Source organism: Protomyctophum bolini (assembly GCF_963924005.1).
Source record: "Protomyctophum bolini genome assembly, chromosome: 8".
In the NCBI taxonomy this organism is placed as follows: domain Eukaryota; kingdom Metazoa; phylum Chordata; class Actinopteri; order Myctophiformes; family Myctophidae; genus Protomyctophum; species Protomyctophum bolini.
Genome location: NC_137869.1, coordinates 24,919,873 through 24,940,192, shown reverse-complemented (window position 1 = coordinate 24,940,192; position 20,320 = coordinate 24,919,873). Strand labels below are relative to the sequence as shown.

The 20,320-nt window shown below is 40.2% G+C and overlaps 1 protein-coding gene across 4 annotated transcripts in view; it reads right to left on the bottom strand.

Annotated features, from left to right (window-relative positions):
* Positions 1–4,739: 4,739 nt before the first annotated feature.
* LOC308319433 (GRAM domain-containing protein 2B) overlaps positions 4,740–20,320 on the bottom strand; it is a 48,899-nt gene continuing 33,318 nt past the window's right edge. For 2 of the 4 annotated variants that reach the window (XM_080769511.1, XM_080769513.1), the window contains 12 exons: positions 15,234–15,428; positions 13,794–13,860; positions 13,268–13,340; positions 12,712–12,815; positions 12,372–12,470; positions 11,867–11,938; positions 11,001–11,069; positions 10,636–10,732; positions 9,714–9,803; positions 8,457–8,556; positions 6,946–7,053; positions 4,740–6,382 (listed from right to left, as the gene is read on the bottom strand). In XM_080769511.1, the coding sequence (XP_080625637.1) occupies positions 6,367–6,382; positions 6,946–7,053; positions 8,457–8,556; positions 9,714–9,803; positions 10,636–10,732; positions 11,001–11,069; positions 11,867–11,938; positions 12,372–12,470; positions 12,712–12,815; positions 13,268–13,340; positions 13,794–13,860; positions 15,234–15,428 (1,090 nt within the window). In that variant the 3' untranslated portion in view covers positions 4,740–6,366. Of the gene's footprint in view, positions 6,383–6,945; positions 7,054–8,456; positions 8,557–9,713; positions 9,804–10,635; positions 10,733–11,000; positions 11,070–11,866; positions 11,939–12,371; positions 12,471–12,711; positions 12,816–13,267; positions 13,341–13,793; positions 13,861–15,233; positions 15,429–17,393; positions 17,668–20,320 lie in introns of those variants that run through there. The other 2 variants (XM_080769514.1, XM_080769512.1) reach the window with 2 other exon arrangements.

The following is a 20,320-nucleotide window of genomic DNA, read 5'->3' as shown; positions in this document are numbered from 1 at the left end:
GTGGGCTATAGCCCATATCGTACGGCATACTATAGCGCGCAGTTTGTCATCATTTTTGAGGATTTGAAAAAAATGACGAAATGACAAAAACGATGGGTTATAGCCCATGTTTTTTGAAATTTTGGAAAAAAAAGTTAGCCTCGTTTCTCATCATTTTGGACCGTGGGCTATAGCCCATATCGTACGGCATACTATAGCGCGCAGTTTTTCATCATTTTTGAGGATTTGAAAAAAATGACGAAATGACAAAAACGATGGGTTATAGCCCATGTTTTTTGAAATTTTGGAAAAAAAAGTTAGCCTCGTTTCTCATCATTTTGGACCGTGGGCTATAGCCCATATCGTACGGCATACTATAGCGCGCAGTTTTTCATCATTTTTGAGGATTTGAAAAAAATGACGAAATGACAAAAACGATGGGTTATAGCCCATGTTTTTTGAAATTTTGGAAAAAAAAGTTAGCCTCGTTTCTCATCATTTTGGACCGTGGGCTATAGCCCATATCGTACGGCATACTATAGCGCGCAGTTTTTCATCATTTTTGAGGATTTGAAAAAAATGACGAAATGACAAAAACGATGGGTTATAGCCCATGTTTTTTGAAATTTTGGAAAAAAAAGTTAGCCTCGTTTCTCATCATTTTGGACCGTGGGCTATAGCCCATATCGTACGGCATACTATAGCGCGCAGTTTTTCATCATTTTTGAGGATTTGAAAAAAATGACGAAATGACAAAAACGATGGGTTATAGCCCATGTTTTTTGAAATTTTGGAAAAAAAAGTTAGCCTCGTTTCTCATCATTTTGGACCGTGGGCTATAGCCCATATCGTACGGCATACTATAGCGCGCAGTTTTTCATCATTTTTGAGGATTTGAAAAAAATGACGAAATGACAAAAACGATGGGTTATAGCCCATGTTTTTTGAAATTTTGGAAAAAAAAGTTAGCCTCGTTTCTCATCATTTTGGACCGTGGGCTATAGCCCATATCGTACGGCATACTATAGCGCGCAGTTTTTCATCATTTTTGAGGATTTGAAAAAAATGACGAAATGACAAAAACGATGGGTTATAGCCCATGTTTTTTGAAATTTTGGAAAAAAAAGTTAGCCTCGTTTCTCATCATTTTGGACCGTGGGCTATAGCCCATATCGTACGGCATACTATAGCGCGCAGTTTTTCATCATTTTTGAGGATTTGAAAAAAATGACGAAATGACAAAAACGATGGGTTATAGCCCATGTTTTTTGAAATTTTGGAAAAAAAAGTTAGCCTCGTTTCTCATCATTTTGGACCGTGGGCTATAGCCCATATCGTACGGCATACTATAGCGCGCAGTTTTTCATCATTTTTGAGGATTTGAAAAAAATTACGAAATGACAAAAACGATGGGTTATAGCCCATGTTTTTTGAAATTTTGGAAAAAAAAGTTAGCCTCGTTTCTCATCATTTTGGACCGTGGGCTATAGCCCATATCGTACGGCATACTATAGCGCGCAGTTTTTCATCATTTTTGAGGATTTGAAAAAAATGACGAAATGACAAAAACGATGGGTTATAGCCCATGTTTTTTGAAATTTTGGAAAAGAAAGTTAGCCTCGTTTCTCATCATTTTGGACCGTGGGCTATAGCCCATATCGTACGGCATACTATAGCGCGCAGTTTTTCATCATTTTTGAGGATTTGAAAAAAATGACGAAATGACAAAAACGATGGGTTATAGGCTATAACCCATCGTTTTTGTCAAATTGCAGAATTGCGGAAATGGTAAATGGTAATCCACTGCCCGCGTTGCGTGTGTCACCATTCAAATTGAACCGGTTCGTTTTTTGACGCAATTGCGGAAATTGCGGATTTTTTTTCTTCATTTTTTTCAAATCCTCAAAAATGATGAAAAACTGCGCGCTATAGTATGCCGTACGATATGGGCTATAGCCCACGGTCCAAAATGATGAGAAACGAGGCTAACTTTTTTTTTCAAAATTTCAAAAAACATGGGCTATAACCCATCGTTTTTGTCATTTCGTCATTTTTTTCAAATCCTCAAAAATGATGAAATACGGCGCGCTATAGTATGCCGTACGATATGGGCTATAGCCCATGGTCCAAAATGATGAGAAACGAGGATAACTTTTTTTTCAAAATTTCAAAAAACACGGGCTATAACCCATCGTTTTTGTCAAATTGCAGAATTGCGGAAATTGCGGAAATGGAAATTGCGGATTTTTTTCCCATTTTTTCAGGAAATTGCGGAAATTGGAAATTGCTATAGAGAATGCATTGGGCGTTTAAGTTAAATAACTCAGAAACCATAAAACATTTGAGTTATAGGTGTCAAGTCAAACTCTCTTTCCACTCCAAATGACATTAAAGGAATCAACTCCAAGATTTTCCAACTCAATCAACTTTTATTTTCCAAACTTTTGCATGATGTGCAGTTGGCTTCACTTGTTGATTTGGTTGGTTTTGTATGGGTTAGGTTGAAAACCTTTGAACACAGAGAAACAAAGGATTAACAACAATGTCAAACAACAAATGATAACTATTTTTAAACACTTTTCCAAGTTATTTTTAACCAGTCTTGTTTTTAAGCAATAAAGTAAATTTAAACAAGCAAATGTATTTTAAACAATTCAATGCCTCATTTAAAGGACTTTTAAACTAATTTAGCAAAGTCAATTTAAGAAAACCATTTTAATTAAATATTTCAAAATTAACCATTTCAAATAAACCATTTAAACACTTGGAATAAAGACATTAGATAAATAGCTGATCTCAGAGCTTGTAGATCAGCTCTATTCTAAACAGGCATTTTAAACCTTCATCATATGAACCATGAACTGTTCACATTTTAGTTGGTATTTTAAATTCTTAAAGTAAATAATTTCTAACTTTGTAGAGTTATACTTTTGAAACACAAATGAAAGCTTCCAAACATAACATGAAATACTGCATACTGCAATGTGGTCCTTCGCCAATCCAAATTATAGCAGTTACTGAATACATTTAGCCCATTAAAGCCATATTTTAAACACCTTAAGCAGTATTAACAAATAAGTAAAACAAATAAGGCAAAATATTATCACCGACCATTGGCGTCTTTGGACTTGGAACATCCCGAGCAGATCTTGCTTCTTGTTTCTGGTGTGTAGTTTGTTTGAATGCTCACTCCACCTTTTCAGGTGTTCCAGCTCAGCCAAACGAGCAGCCATCTTGCTGGTGCACTCTGGGAGATGTAGTTGTCTGAGGTGCCTTGTTGAAGATTCAGGTTCCATTTATGAGTTTATGCTCCACTTATGAGTTTTAACTCAACAATAGGGCCTATCCCTTTCTAGTCCAAGGTTTGAACTCACAGCCTCTGCTTTGTGGCACCACATGTAGACCATGTGGGACCTACATTGGCTTGCCCACTTCCAACCCATGCAAACTAGCCCACATGTAGAGTTGTAGACCATGTGGGACCTACATGGGCTTGCCCACTTCCAACCCATGCAAGTTAGCCCACATGTAGACCATGTTGGAACTACATTGGCTTGCCAACCACCTCTTCAGTGAAAGATTAATGCCAGATTGTCAGTTAGCCTATTTTAATTTCATTAAACAATTTTACAAGGTTCCATAGTGGTATGGAACCTTGTAAAATGCTGATCACAGTACTGTGGTCGACGACTAGTGTAATTAAATCCCGATTCCTGTATAGCAGCTTTGGTCTAAATCATGTTCTCATTCAAGTTTGGGTGTGTTATGTCGTGTAACAGGGTTATCATTAACAGCTAATTGAAAGCTTGGTAAGATACAATGACGAGAGAAATGTTTACTTCTTGCAACAAGTGATTTATTATGAACAATAGCAAAGCCATCTCACAGAGACTACTTTGAATTAAGCAGAATGCAAATAAATATATATTTATATATATTGACCGTAGTAGAATTAAGGACATTTAACAAAATCGATACAAAAATTATTTACAACACTCCTGAATAGTGCAAAACCACACAAACAATAAACACTGTCCTCTGCATTGGAGATTCTTTGTGTTGAGTATTTTCGAGGACAGGTAAGATGCGTGTGTGCCGCCCCCTGCTGGGGGTTCGTAAGGACTGACAGTACTGCTGTGATGTTGTAATTCCCCCTTAGGAGTCCCCCCTTAGGACTTAGGAGTGCCCATTGAGGGGGAGCGAGACGTGGCGCTGATATGAGCCATTGCATTCATTCTTAGTTTCTTTTTTAAACAAGGTCACGAGAAGGGAAAGAAAAACTAAGCATTCTGAGATTCAGAGTACAGTTCCATCAGTCAGTGAAGTCTCTCAGATCTGTAAAGTCACAAACATGATTCTCATATGAAATGTGGAGCACGTATGTTTCTCCAGAGGGCCGTTTTTTTTAGTTTTTAGAGAAAGAAAACTCCACTGCATGTGTGAACCCCACCCCATAACCCCCCCCCCCCCCATCCCCAGAGCACGAGACTTGAAATGACACCAAGGAAGGGGGGAAAACAAAACCACATGGCAGGTAGAGCCCACCAACCCTGAGTGAAAATTTTTTTTTTTTTGTCGTTTTAAATGTAAAAGAAATAAGGTCTTTGCACCACAGTCAGTTCTTAACACAACATCTGCTTCACCCTTTCCCCACGTCAGTCCAGAATGTGACATCTTTGGATGGTGTCAGACAACACATCTCTTTATAAAGTGCGCTCGCTCGTGTGAGCCGTTCCTTTCACTCTCAACTTTTTTAAAAAAACTTTCTACTCTTTAACTTTCTTCTGTTCCCCTCCTATACGTCTTCCCTGTCAAACACCACCAAGTTTCAGTTAAAATCAAACAGAAAAAAAGGAGATCAAATTATTTGATAATTATTTTCAATACATATTATTTTGTTCTTTTTTTTGCCATGCATAATCACTAGTTGCATATTGAAATTTTCTTTTTTGGGACCAGCACAGCTGTTGAAATTAGGACCGGTGTTGATGATGAGTTATTATTAGCGTTAAAAAGAATGTTCCTCTCAAAAGTGACAAGGCGGAGAGGGAAACGGACATCAGTCAAGTACGGATGGTCCAGACACATGCATGAACATTACAAAATACAGTATTGGTGCCAAAAGTTATACAAATGCCTCTTTGTCCTGGAAAAGCCTGTCCAGGACAAGAGGTACAAACTTATTTTCTTCATTACGTCATTGCTTCTTTTCTTTTTTCTACCCGTCCCACTGACAGATGCCTGACAAAGAAATAGTGATATATCAAATATTTTTTCTTGAAGACAAGAGTATAGAAAAGCCGTACTTAGGAAAAACAATTTGGCGTCTTAAGAGACAACCCAGCGAACACCTGATCATACTGGGTTACTTGTGCATTGAAGATGTGTTCGTCCAGTTTAACCTGGAGAAGCTAGCCTCTGAGCATTGGATCATTAAACCAGCTTAATGCCGAATGCCAGCGGACATGAATACTGCAATCATCCAGAATTGGAGAAGAGAGAAAAAGGAAGAGAACGTCTGGAGAAGTGCCTCCAACGGGCTAATCCGAAGTTTGAGATTTTGTTTTCGTAGTCATCATTTCAACCCAAAGCCGATTAGAAAAATCTGATTAGAACGATCCAGACAGAGATAACCACAACCAAGTAAACACTCTGTGTGTATATACCCTGATGAAATGTGGAAGGTTAGTAGTTGATAAAAGCAAATTCACAGGAGACAGGAAAGCTACTGAAAGTCATCTCTGTGCTCATGCAAGACAAGAAGAAAAAAAAAAAGACGTGCACTCGGTGCATCTTTGGCTATGCATAACACTACCTCTCAGATGTTGAGGTGGAATATGTAAGAGGATATATACTGTGGGCTCACGGCTGACTGCTGGAGCCCTGCTAAGAAGACCACATGCTCAGGAAGGTTCAACAGGCTGGAACTAAAGACGGTTCCCAAATCTGGAACAGTTCTAGTGAGGTGAGCAGCCGTCAACTTCATGGATGCCATGGGACCCTCCTCAAGTCTGAGCCGTTTTGGCTTTGGTTAGAAAACACTACGACACGCCGCAACCAGGCGGTGTGTGTTGTGCGTATGTGTATGTGTGTTGAGTGCGTTGTCTTCTTGGCTCTGAACGACTACAATGTGGCATGCCCTTGGTTTCACCGCGCACCGAGGAGGAGCTTGTAGCCCTTTCAAGTTACCCCAATGTCTCGAGTTGCCTTTGAAATTGCACAGATTAGACACTCTTCCCCGAGGCCCTGGCATGCGCCGTGGCAGAGGAGCACAGTCTTAAAAGGTGGGCTGCAGTTCGTCCGCTGTGGGTTCTACTGGGAAGAGGTCCAACCAACATTGTCCTCCAGTCATGAGTCTATCAATCTCTCCTTCAGCCAATATAAGGGTTATGTGTCCTGGTACCTGGGGAAAAAGAAAAAACAAAGAGGGAACCGGTTCAGTATGGTATGACCTGAACAGGCATTCTAGAGATGCCCTCTGACAATGGCAGAGGATTCCATTTCGTGCCAACAAAAGGCTGCACCTTCAATGGGAATTTGGCAGGCACACAAATGCAAACAAGGGTAAATGTGGGCATCAGAGTAGTATAGACACCTTACATAAGTTTACACATTTAGCATAAATGTATCTAGATTACGGCCTCAAGATAGACACGTACCACTGATAATGATTTTGTTTTTTAAACAAGTTGATTTGATGTCTGGGAATTCTGTCTGGTGCAGCTAATCCGACATTTCATTAATGGCTGCTTTGTTCAAGAATATAGAGAAAAGGAAAGTGAAGGAGTGACAGAGAAAAAGCAAAATTAAAGAGAGAAACAGACAGAGAACAAGGGTGCACCACAAAACCCACAGTGTTCACTTAAAACTCGTGTACAGACGGACGTCAATGGTTTACACTCTGGGGATTAAATGAACACAGCAAACTCAGTGGGCGAGAGCTGTGATTATATGAACGTTCCTTACCCGCTCTGTAGAGTGAACTCAGGAAGTGCACCGAGTGACGTCAGCTGTTCCTCCAGAGCGACGATACGAAGGCCGATGTAGCCCGAGGACAGCAGCAGCAGCACCACCCTGCAACACATCACACACACACCATCAGCATCTGGCAGTCGCCACAACCACCCATCAATTAGACAAGCCTGGAGGACTACGTCATACCTAGATCTCTTTTAGACGAAGCATTCCAGAGTGGTGGAGTTCACTCTGCAGATGGCACGGCTGGGTGCACGGCTAATGAGGCGTATATACAGCCATTTTTTCATCTGTGCATTTGTTCAAGCCAGACCATCAGAAACCCCAGGTCTACAGATACATCTGGCGGGTGGTGGTGACATCTACATTCAAAGTAAAAATCCCACATTCAAATTCCCCGTTCTGGGCTGGCTCAAATATGGCATTTAGATGTTATCGGTAGGCAGTGATCTCTGATAGTCGGTCTATTCGAGACGACACTGTAATAGAAGTTAATTATTTTCAGTGGAACGTGTGTGCATGCCATCTGCTTTTTCCAAGTAAAAACAACACGATCTGTTGATTTTCCCCATGTTCAGAATGCCGTAAAAGAAAAGAAAAAAACTCAAGAATGTCTGAGCCATCACTTCATGAATCGAGCCTTTTGAAACTTCTGAAATGGATACTAATCCGGAGAATTTGCACAGTACCGATAAGTAGGATTATTATTATTATTTGATTATATACAAGATATCATATCACCCCAGGAGGCAGCTTCCAATGAAAAGCTGATACGTAATATGAGCTCATAGTTCAAAGTAAACACGGGACAAATAACGAGAGCAGTGGAAGGAGACAGACGCATGATCTGTCTTACTTCTGCTGAGGTGTCAGCTGAGGTTTTTATAGAGACATTTTAGGCTGGAGCCAAATCCATGGAGCAATGCCAAAGTGTACGTTTACTTTACACAATGCAAAATTAACAGATGCATACGATATGAACCAGTTTTTCTTTTGCAACTGCTGACATGAATGGTTTCAAGCCTCATTGACTTGCACAATGCTAACAAGTCATCGCATGAAGATCAAATCTAGTTCCTCCAAAATCAAACAAAGACGTTTTAAACATATTACGTAAAGAGGCTGCCAAATCAAGAGAACAAACTCCCTGTGTAAGGAGCAGGGAGAGTGCTGGGACATCAAGTACTATGGTTTCATTCATTTATACTTGTGACAACATTATGCAAAAATAAATAATTGCAATTATCTCAAATAACTGTGATTAGGAGATTATGTAATAATTCTGACAGGTCTACTATAGATCCTAATCAGCTAAGAAAGTAGAGACATGGGATTAAAAGGCAGGGCAGAGGAGATCATATGACAAGAGAAATCAAAAGGACATGAGGTTGATAATATAAAGAGGAAAAAAGTAGGACACGAACTAAGAGGAAATAAAGAAGACAAAAGAAGCGGAGAGGAGAAAAGAGGACGAGAGAAAGTAGGAATAAGGAGCTACTCACAGTATCAGGTAGATGAAGAGGAGAGTGTTAAGAGTGCTGGCCTCTCTCTGGACGAGGATGGACCTGGCCTTCTCTGTCACGCTCCACACCCATGATCCACCTGGACCGGGAAGAAGAGAGGAGGAGGAACAACATTAACACAATACATCCCGTGGGCTGTGACACTAGGCGGGATCGTGAGGCCAGTACCAGTCAAATACCAAAGGAGAAGAAGAGCTCCCTCACTAACCACATGGTGTATCCCCCATACAGCTGTTATATTAGTCATGGAGGGGCAGCACCAGCCGGCGGTAGAATCAGCGCTAACTTAGCTTGTTTTCAGGTTTTATAAGATCGTAAAGACCCCAGATTGTCTCAGAAAAAGGACAAACAAGGTTGTGTGTGTGCGTCGGATCCGCATGTAGGCCGTCTAAAAAAAATATTTGCTGGAAATAAAATGTCCAATAAAATTAAATTAAATGAAAGATGAGGGGGTGTATTTTTCGTGTCTTAAGTACCAGGTCTTATTACTTGACTTAAGACGTGATCAATGCCATTTGGCTATTCTGAGTGACCAAAGAGCATTGACCACGCCTCCAGGTCTTAAGTTAAGTAATAAGACCTGGTACTTAAGACACGCAAAATACAGCCCGAGGTCCCTTGTCTTTGTGTTAACCACCAGAAAACACAGAGCATAACACGTTGGCTCAAAACAGTAGCTCTTAAAAATTAAAGAGGGAAAAAGAAAAGTAACTCTGTGTACAAATGAAACCAAATGGATTCGTAGTGTACACTCAGAGTAACAGACCTGTAAGGGTACATCTGGAACCCCCTCTTCAAGGAACCCCAAGGGTCCCTGGACCTCACTTTGTGTTTGCTTGTTTATAGAGTGACAGCTATAACAACAGTGAATGTTCCAGCTCCATCATGTACGACATAATAAAGAAAAACCTTGCTGATCAGACGTTAGCTTAGCTAGCCAGATAACATTTCCAGCTGTTACAGTTGAAGAAGCAAAATTATATAGTGAGTTAGTTTCCCTCTGCCTGACCCCTTCCACTGTCGACTAACATTTGCTAAACTGGTTAGGGTTATAAGTTAGCCTATGCAAACTACAAAACATGAACACCCCTAAAGCCAAAGGATTCCCGAATGTGTACATAGGTTATTTTTTTTGCTCATCTCTCAGGAACATGAGGAGGTAGTTTAGAACTTCAGATGAAACGGTCGACATGTGCCGTATATTTCAAAAAGTAAACATTCAGCTGTGATTTGTACCTGATATTGACAACTCCTCCGTAGACGAGCAGTCGCTGATCTGCGTTTCCAGGCTCCGGACAGAGGAGCTGTCTCCATTAGGCACCGGCTCTGGAGAAGGAAGCAACGGAGAAGAGAGGGAAGACGGAAAGATTAGCACATTAGCCTTGTGATTAGAAACATCACCTTGGACTTTGCCTTTAGAACGGGACAGTGATAGAACTTGTTGTAAAAAACAGCCTTGGTGAGCATAATTCAAATCTATGGCTTATTTTACTGTTTAAATGTTGACATGTCCATGTCTTGTCCACGGGTTGGCCTTGATCCATTATCACGGGAATGTGAGTCTGTTGAGGCTTTCATCATTCGTCTAGCTTGTTTATGCTGTCTATGTAGGCGTTGAATATTACACTACTATGATGCCTTCTGGATCATAGATTATGGAAACAATGGTTAATAAATACAAGGTTGGGTAAGTGATATTATTTTATTATGTGTTAAATAGCTCTGTATCCTGATAGTAATCATTGCTAGTGTTTTTTCAGTAACGGTAGTCTCCTTGTCTCTCCAGCTCTTTATCAAACAAAAAAACACTTTAATAAATAATTCGCAACTATGGGACTGTGTGGCAAGTTAACAGCTTTCAACTCTCAAACATCTGGCATCCCTATTTTTGGGTGAAACATTTCCAAACAGTTCAACAGCATGTTCAACAGCAGCGGAAATAGGTATGAAATAGTAGGTACATAATATACCGCATTACCAGCTCGTAATGCAGTATATGGCATTCTTTACTTCACCTATTCATCGTACCGTATAAATTAATTAGGTGGTTCATTTTATAAAAGTAATGGGTTGCAAGAGTGAGTTGCCTTTTTTTATTATTTGTCTCAAAATGAACAGTGGTTCAATGTAATTGCATTGTGAAGTGATGAGACCTTACCTCTGTATGGTTTCTGGGGGGGAGGGTCCAGTAATGGCCTTGGGTCAGGACCATCAAACTGGTCAAAGTTGTCATCCAGGCTGGACTGGCTCGAGTTCTGTTGAGGCAGAAGAGTGTAGTGTACTGTGTTTTAGGCTGTAAGCTACTGTAAAATATAAAACAATTAGTTCATATAATTCTCTGATGAGCTATCCGAATGGTTCACATGATGCCAATAGCTCTTGAAGTAGCTCCTACATCAAGCATAAGCAATGCACAATTATAAAAGTTTACGATCTGTGTAATCAATGAAAACGTGTTGTTATAAGAGTGGGCCTGTGCAGAACTCGTGAAATGTTTGTACCGAGTGGGGAAGGTCTACTCACCACTGGTTTGCTTTGGTCGAAGCTGTTTTCTGCCGAGGAGAAGATGGGACTGCTGTTGACACTGCCATCCTGCAAAAACCAACAAGACCAACATTTAACTTCTATTGACAAAAAAGACAAAACATTCTAATTCTATTGAAGAAACATTAAAAACAAATCAGCATACATTGAAACACCATACGCTAAGTTACAGAACATGACATACGAGTACTTTTACTGGATTCTGAAATAGACATTGGGCTCCATTTTCGTCACCGCTAAACCCCTTATCCCTAAACTTCTTTGCCTTTTTTTTAAACTATTTTGTAACACATTTTTGAATAGTTAAAATGGCCAGTCTACAAGCTCACAACGCGTCAATGTAGATTGGCTAGTTGAACTATTCAAAATTCTTTTTCAAAATAGTAAAAAAGGCAAAGAAGTTTAGGGATAAGGGGTTTAGCGGTGACGAAAATGGAGCCCATTGTATCCATTTCATTAAAAAAAAAAAGAGTTGTAAGAGTTTTTTGCCACACAATGGAAACAAGCCCTCAGTGCTTTTTTGTGTTATCCGTTTAGATTATTGTATAACTGAACATGTACATTTTGGAAACAAGCCCTGGGGGCTTTTAGTGTTATTGTATAATAACTGTAAATCTGTACTTTTTGCAAATTCATGTCTAAGCTTTTTTTGTGTGTCAAAAACAAGACAAAGAGGCAAGAGCGTGTGCAGACCTGCACAGGTGTGATAACGAGCATGGAGAGAGATCTTGAGCTTTATAAACCCATGAGGGTTGAGCACATTGTGTGCAGGACACGGAAATAAATAAACAATCAATCAAAATCAATCATGCATGCATGGGTGGCATCATGGCTGGCTTACTCACCTCGATCTGAGGACACACTGAACGCAGCAGCTGGTAGCATGCCTCGCGATTCCGCAGGGACACAAACAGAAACTGCAAGAAAAGAGGGAAATGAAACATGAGGAATAGAATCCACATATTCTTCAAATACACCTTTAATGTATTTTTTTTTAAACAATATTTCAACTCAAACTGTGTCTTCTAGCATTAGGTGTCCATGTCAAACACAATTTAGAACCAGATGTAGGAAATCTGGTTCTGTGACCACACCTACTAATTGCTTAGGTAATACAGTTGGTGTCATTATTAAAGTTGTCTTTTGATCTTCCTCCGACCAGTGTCATGTGTCTGTGAACCTCACACTAAATAGGCTTTTCTGAGCCAAGTAATTAAATCTTATTAAGTCTCATATCAAGAGTTTGACGCGGTTGACTTTTTAGACCCGGACTTCAACCAGACAACACGTCACTTTTATCAGCTGGTTTGTCTGCACATCGTGGGAGAACATGACAGTGGGGAAACTGACCTTCTCGCCTTCCGAGGTGCGGACCGACATGGCGTTGGGCACCAACAGAGCCGTATTCTGTTTCTTCACGATGTGAATAATGGAGACGGGAATCACCACCTGAGACAAAGAAAAAGGCACACACACGTCAGAAAGCTATAGCGATATCTGCCACCACCACCCGTCTTAAATCATACGATGGAGATAAATGCGGCATTAATCTTAAATCGCACAAAGCGAAAAGATAACACGATAGAACGTGCAAACAATTCCAAACATGGCAGTGGTGGTGAGCTTTGCATTCCAAAGCCATGATGTGAGTAATCACTGGGTGAGAGGTGAGGACGAGGCTGTGGCCTACCTTGGTGTCCTTCAGGAGGACAGAGGAGTAGAAGCAGGCGTTGGTGTCGGTGATGTAGAGACGACCATGGTAGGGCACTTCCTTCTGCAGGGCACAGACGTATGCTGGGAGGAAGGCAGAACACGCAGACAATGTTAGCCATAGCGCTAGATAAAAGATAACATTTGTGACACAAGGTCTATTCTAAAAAGACATTTTCCAAAAATAAAAAAATCACACAGATGCTGTCCCGATTTAAAGGTGTAACAGGTCTAATGTTTTTTACTTTTTTTTAATCAGGTCATGTGAAAGTCATTCCAATGGAGCCTTTATGTAATGAACTGAATCCAAAGACATTTGTTTTGTTTGTAATACACTCATGTAATGGGACTGTATCATGCTTGGCACAATGCTTCAAAGATATTAAATTGCATCAAAGTAGCTTTTCATGAAGTGAAATATCAAAGTGAAATAACAATGTCGCAAACTCTTTCACTTTTGGCAACCACAGAGCTACAAACATAATGTAATAATGGCTTCTGAAAACACCCATATCACCCATCTAACTTTCACCTACCATGTATCACGTCCTCTGTCTCTGGAATGTCTGGGAACAACTTGTGGAATGTCTTGTTGTGTTTCATGAAACTCTGTGGAGAGAGGGGACATAAATTACATGATTAAAATGTACATATCAAACAAACATTAGGAATGTAGGTCATAGTGTGCAATGTGTGTCTACATTAAACCATTTAAGCCCTATATAGCAGTAGAAATAGCCTAAAGCCATTTTTTGTTGACTCGACGTCTATGCCGTGAGTTAAATTTGGTGAGGGAAGATTTTTCACTTCAGCTAAAGCACTACTGACATGCTCAAAATAGTGATGTCATGTAGAAAGTGGCTAATCTGTGTAGCGTCACTATTCTGGGGGAGAACATTCTCCAGAAATAGCCGATCTACAAGCACAGAGCGTGTCGCAATGCGACACGTTGTGAGCTTGTAGCTCGGCTATTTTTGGCAAAGATATTTGGTGTAGACTAGGGATAGTCCATAGTATGGAGGGTTTAAGTGGGTAAGATCTTCAGACTAATGTTAGACTTACGCTTTGTGGACCACCAGTGCCCTCTGTCCTCTCAAAAGCTCTGCTGTCCGCGTCGAACGTCTGAGACCTGCGGAGACAAAGAAAGAACACAGCTGCTGGTTCAAAGGAAGTCGGAGGTTTTAGCATGTCTGTGCGAGTGTCAGGACCCCACAACATAGACCCTACGGTGTTTACTGTAATATGGGTAGTCCTTACGGTGTTTACTGTAATATGGGTAGTCCTTCCTTATTCACACATACAACACACAAGCAGGAAGAATGTTTACCCCATACATAACCAGGAAGGGTTTTTACCCCATACACATTTCTTTGGTTAAAAACACCCATGTACAGTGACAATAGGTTTCTTTTCCCCAAACTCTTTACTGTTGGGATTATTGCGACCAAAGGTCGCATTTACTACAAAGTCCTGCGTCTCGCGTCCGTCACACCACCATTATATGCTTGCCAATCCATCATGCGACGTCATGGAGAGCCTTAGATCTCCATATATGGATCTGACCTTGTGTCATCACGTGACATCATGGAGACCCTTAAAGCCTCCATATATGGTCACGCCTCATGACACGTCACGCCACCATATATGGCCATCTTATACATGAAGATCACAACACTGACCTCATCTAACCCCCGATAACCACATATCAAAGCCCTTTGCTTCTCGCCCTCAGGGCGTCTTACTGGTTATTAATGAATATAAGTTTTTATTTTGATTGTTACACAGGTAGAACTGCAATAAGCAATTAAGACTTACTGTAATACCTCAAAATGTGTTGTTTTTTTTATGTGTCCTGTATAATAAACAAATCTTTGATCATTTCTGTATCTCATTCAGTTTTGCAAAAATGTGGCTTTGAATTGAGATAAAACTGAACTGAACTAAAGCAGAAATCCAGCTGAACAGGTATGTTGTAATACCCCATTTCCCCTCAGGGAACCACAAAGGGAATTCTCAGGACCACACAGGTGAACACTAGGACATGAAAAGGGGCATTTTAAATATAAAGGAACCGACTGCGAGCAGGTACATTTCAAAGAACCAGCAGAATGGTGACATTTACTTTACCGTACAGTTGAAACCCTGTGTATTTTGGACTACCGCAGATGTGGAAAGAACAGTAACAGTTTACACCAGAAGTTCCCCAAAAAAATACCGCAAAGAAATAGCAGATGTACAAGCTCACAATAAGTCACTTCACACCACGTTGTGAGCTGGTAGAGCGGCTATTTGTTTTTTAATTGATGGAATTTCTTTGATTCTTTTATTTATTCATGAAATTACTTTGAAAAATAGTTTTATATCTTTTTCATTATTAATAACAAAATGTATAAATCGGAAAAATAAAAGGGACCCATAAAAATCTGTCCTTAATGAGTCCGGAATACCGAATAAGTGGTTTACACAGTTGGGGGAACTAGTACAGGCGAGTTGGTGTCTAACCTGACGGGGGCTTGCCTGCTGAGGGTCTTGTGTTGCTGCTGGAGTTCTAGCTGGGCTTCCTCCAGACTGAGGGCCTTCCTGGCTTCCATCTTCTTCTTAACGCTGCCATTTGCAGAGACGCTGCTTTTGCTTTTCTTGAGCTTGGTTGGCGGCCCGCCGCCACCTCCTCCTCCAACGCCACCTTCTACTGGGTAGCTGCAAGACACAAGAAAACAGAGGTTCGGTTACACATCTTGCAATCAGAAGCCTTGGACGCACACTTCTTAAAGTGGACATTCAGTGCCTGACATCAGAGTAGGGGAAAGTTAACGTCATTTGAGCTCCTCCTTATTGTCATTGTGAGACCGAGAAGACCTCACTGAACAAAAGACGACTGATTGGTTCAACTGGGGTTCAAGGTTAAAGGAATTTTGTTTTCATTCCATCACCATATCTCAAACTAAATCTAAGACGAGGCATTGTGACCGGCAGCCAAGATTAGAAATGGCTGCCGTCAGTTACAATACAGAAAAGGTTCCTTATTTATGTTATGTATACTGTAGCTGCCCTAAATATACAATGCTGGAGAAAACTAAATGTGCAGTCAGTGTACTGCATTCTTTCCATGAGCGAACAGTCCTTCAGTCAGTCTTTACTGAAGCTTGTGTTCATAATCATATACAGTAGATCTGCAGGGAGGGAAAATAAGACCTGCTTACAGTCAGTGTTTCTACTTCTGAGGAAAATTAATTAAGATCAGCTTACAGAAAAAATGTTCCACTTCCAGTGCAATTTGACTAGAGATGTCACCAAGAAAGTAGAAACTGACCCCATTCTATTCTTACAAGCCAACTGGCTTCGAAACAATAATCAGTAATAAGTGGATGCCATCATGCCATTAACCTATACTCTGTGGCCAACTTGGCCAAGACATTACATTTCCAGTTTTCCACCACTGGTGAATGTATTATCATTACTGGTTTCACATTAAAGATGACAGCCATGCTGACACTTTGACCCATTAACATTGGCATCATGAGCATGGTCTGACACACGACATTATCATAGTCCAATCAAGGATCTGCTCTGGAGGAATGGACAGTTGGTCTGACCAACGGTTGGGGTTATCTTTATGGTCTGCTTGGAAATTCCCATTTCCCTATAATCCGGAAACTTCATCCATAGTGGAGGCACTGGAGGGTGCATCGCCACTCATGCAACAGCTGCCTGTAAAACAACGTACTTTATGGGCTTTGAGAACATATAAAAACAATGAGTCGAGACCGACATGGCTCTTAAGAATTATAAATCTGTAGCCAGTGAGTCCTGTAACCGATCTGAACAGGTTTGATTCCCTTAAGAGCTACTGTGTCCACCAACACCCATGTCTGATTCCATTAAAAGCTAATGTGTTCCACAAATAACCATGTTTCCTATTGAAGTTTCCTTGAGAAAGACATGGAAAATGTAGGCTACAAGTACATTCATTGTTAAATGGATTTTAGCTCTGGAACGCACTGCCCTTCACCATCAGATCTGCCCAGTCGATCGGCGTTTTTAAATCCCTACTCAAAGCCCATCTGTTCTCCCTTGCTTTTAATTGCACTTGAGTTCCCTTGTCTATTTGTATTGTTGCTCTTTGTCAACGTATGTACGTAAATATGTTATAGTTTATTTTTTTGCCTTTAATGTCATCAATTTTCTTGTTCAGCACTTTGGTAGGCCTTTGGCTGGAAATGTGCTATATAAATAAAGTTTGTTTGATTGATTGATAACCTAATCATAAAATTGAATATTTAAACGTGCAGTCAGTCTGCACAAACACTGCTAATAAAAAGCAAATAAAATGAGCAAAGTCCAGTAACCAGGTCTGAATGATGAAAAAACTGCCATTTCAAAAAGGTGCTATGAAGGACAGAGGTCTTGAACATTAGGAAATGTGTAGCTTATGTCGCGTTGATTACAAAATATAAAGATTAAGCAGGATGTATTCCCTGTAAACCACTCTGGGTTTCAGATAAATGACTGAAATATGAGATATCATATGCTTAAACACAGGAGCATAAATCAAACCAACCAGAAAAACCGGCCTCACAACAAATGGAGTGAACAAAACTCACAAATGTAGCTTATGTCGATCTTAGTCAAACTTCTGACCTATGCAACCATATGTGAGCTTACCTGCTCAGATGAAATCTCTTGGACGTGCGAAAACTCATGTACCGACTGACAGTGGGCATTTCCTCTCGCTTTTCAAAAAAACGATCAGACAAAAAAAATTATAATAATGAATCAGTGGCCTCAAGCCATTATCCTCTTATCAGATGGAAGGAAAGAAAAAGTAAATAATTATCACAACAAGAAAAGGTAAAAAGCTCCTATTATTGGTGGTATGTGAAAGTGTGGTTAAGCCTGGGCTCGTAGCTACATCCTGCTGGAGAAGACTGTTGCATGAGTGCAGATTGCAGAAGAGGGAGGAAGTAGCTTTGTGCAGAGGATGGTGTGACACTCCGTAGAGTGTGACGTCAAGCTCAGCCACTCCCCCAACACACACACACACACACACACACACACACTAATGAGAAGAGAGCGGTGCAGTGTAGCACACACACACACACACACAGTCACACACTAATGAGAAGAGAGCGGTGCAGTGTAGCACACACACACACACGTCTGGGCATGGATAAAAAAAAAGCTTATGACTGAAACTATTATTATTATGTTGTTTCAGTCTGTTACTATGTTCTACATACTTCCAACCAACCAGGTAAAGACATCACAGACTGATCAGAGAAGATCACAGACATCACAGACTGAGGCTGTAAGTCTGTAACCATTGAGGTTATTAAATATCCGAGACCATATTACAGGCCAGACGCTCAATTGCGCTATGTTGGAAGAATGTCAATGCCCCTACGATCGGCTTTTGGCTGAGGAACTTAACAACCAGTTTGGCACATGAGAAACTAACATATGTAATTAGGAAGAAACCGGCAGTATTCTATAAGATATGGGAGAAGTTCTTGGACTTCATTAAGCGAGGTGATATTGAAGAGGCTTTGGATGTATAGTGGTTAACTGGGGTAGTCAGCTGTGGGGTGGGGGTAGGGAACTGTGATGTATGTAATGTGTTTTATTTTCGTTTTATTTTTCGTTTTGTCATTATTATTTATTAATTTTTGTTCTGTATGTATTGTTGTCAAAACATTTTGTGATAAGATTTTGTTTGTATTTGTGCTGCCATGGGGATGTGGGGGGGGGGGGGGAAATATATGTCAATTGTTTTGAAAATACTTCTTTGTACTGTAAAGAAAATCAATAAACATATGTTTAAAAAAAATATCCGAGACCAACTAGGGTTTTTATGAAAGATGCTTCGGAACGCATCGCTATTGTAGTTGACCACTTCAAAAGCTCTAATAATCTTAACGATAACCGAAAAGTCAATCAGTTGTGGTGAATAAGTACTTTTAATCAATTTGCAAGCTAGCCCATATGAACTACATCAAATATGTTTTTATTGGGAAAGTACCTAAATATTGATAGACGATAAAAACAAACATTTTTGCTCCAAAAATAGGCGGTCTGTCATATCACAATATTACGATCCCAGACGATCACAATATTACGATCCCAGACGATATCTAGTCTCATCTCACAATAGATATATTAATAAATTGCCAAGACTTAAATAAATCTATCTATAGTATTCACTGATTAGGCAATATTAAATGTTAACGTTATCCTGCGAGATTAAACCAAACATTCAAACGGGAACATGAAAACAACTGACAAGTGGTTTAAGTTTAATTTGGCTTGACTTGTACAATAATGCATTAAAAGGATTTTCTCTGACTGAAACCGTAGCTTATAAAGACCGCTAGGAAATCCAATCACCGGGCAGTGGAAAACATGTCCAGACAGACAGACAGACAGACGGATGACTGTTTAATTTCATTGGACACTGTTAACTTCATTGGACACCATTCACCTCAAGGCTCTGTAATGAGATGCTTGGCTTTGTTCACTACATTAAAGAACACTCAGTGACGTCAGCTGTGCTACATACAGTAAAACAAGGGTTAGGGGAGGTGACTTGTACATATCTCAACTCTAAAGACTGTGTGAAAAGGCTTGTGATGTCACTGTGATGTTAATATGACGTCACACTACTAACAACAACAGCACACACTGCCAAGTGTAAACGTGGATTTAGGATGTGCAAATAAATACCCATCCCTATTCCCTACACACGCAGCCACAAACACACATATCCAACTGAAGACTGCAAATCACAGGTGTAGACATGTTCTATTAAAAACAAAACAATCCCTGCTTTGAAATTCTTCCACTGGCAATGAGTAACAGGAATGAACCGAGCCCTTTCTTGCTGGGTTTTGTTGCAGGCTGGGAACAGGAGATCAGAGGTTTTACAAAAGGCCAGGTGGTGTGCGCAACGACACGTGTACAAATCCAAGATCCAGGGGTGTTCAAAAGAAGAAGGCTGATTTATAAGTTGTGCATTACTACCTACGCTATAAATCTAAATAACACACAGGTTTAGCCTAAAGCATTGTAGAACAGAGTGGACAATGGTTAATCGTACAGACGTACAGCCTGCCTGTGCTGAAAGATGATCAACAACGCTTCAAATATTTAGTTATATTATTAAAGTATTTGGTATAATCCAGATGGTCTTTCATGGCATTAGCCCACCAGGCAATAAGCAGAATATGTTGATTCCCATCCTAATATACACTAGAATCTCTTAAACTCTTAATTATATGTCGGTCAGCTCAGCCCAAGCATTCCTCCTCTACCTCTACCTGAACAGCTGACAAACTGGAGCAAAAGTCTGTGGGGAAAAAAGTACACACGCAACACACAATAGAGAGTTACATAAACCTCTTATTAATTCTATGGTCAAGGCTTAGCAAACAATGAGGAGTGGTATATTACACCTAGTAACGGTACAAGCACTAGGGAAAAGTAAGACCTGCCGTTTGCCAGCATGTAGGTAGGCCTGTCACATAATTGCCATTATTTGAGACAATCGCAATTATTTTTGCACAATCGTCAAATTCCATACATTTTTAAACTGCTTT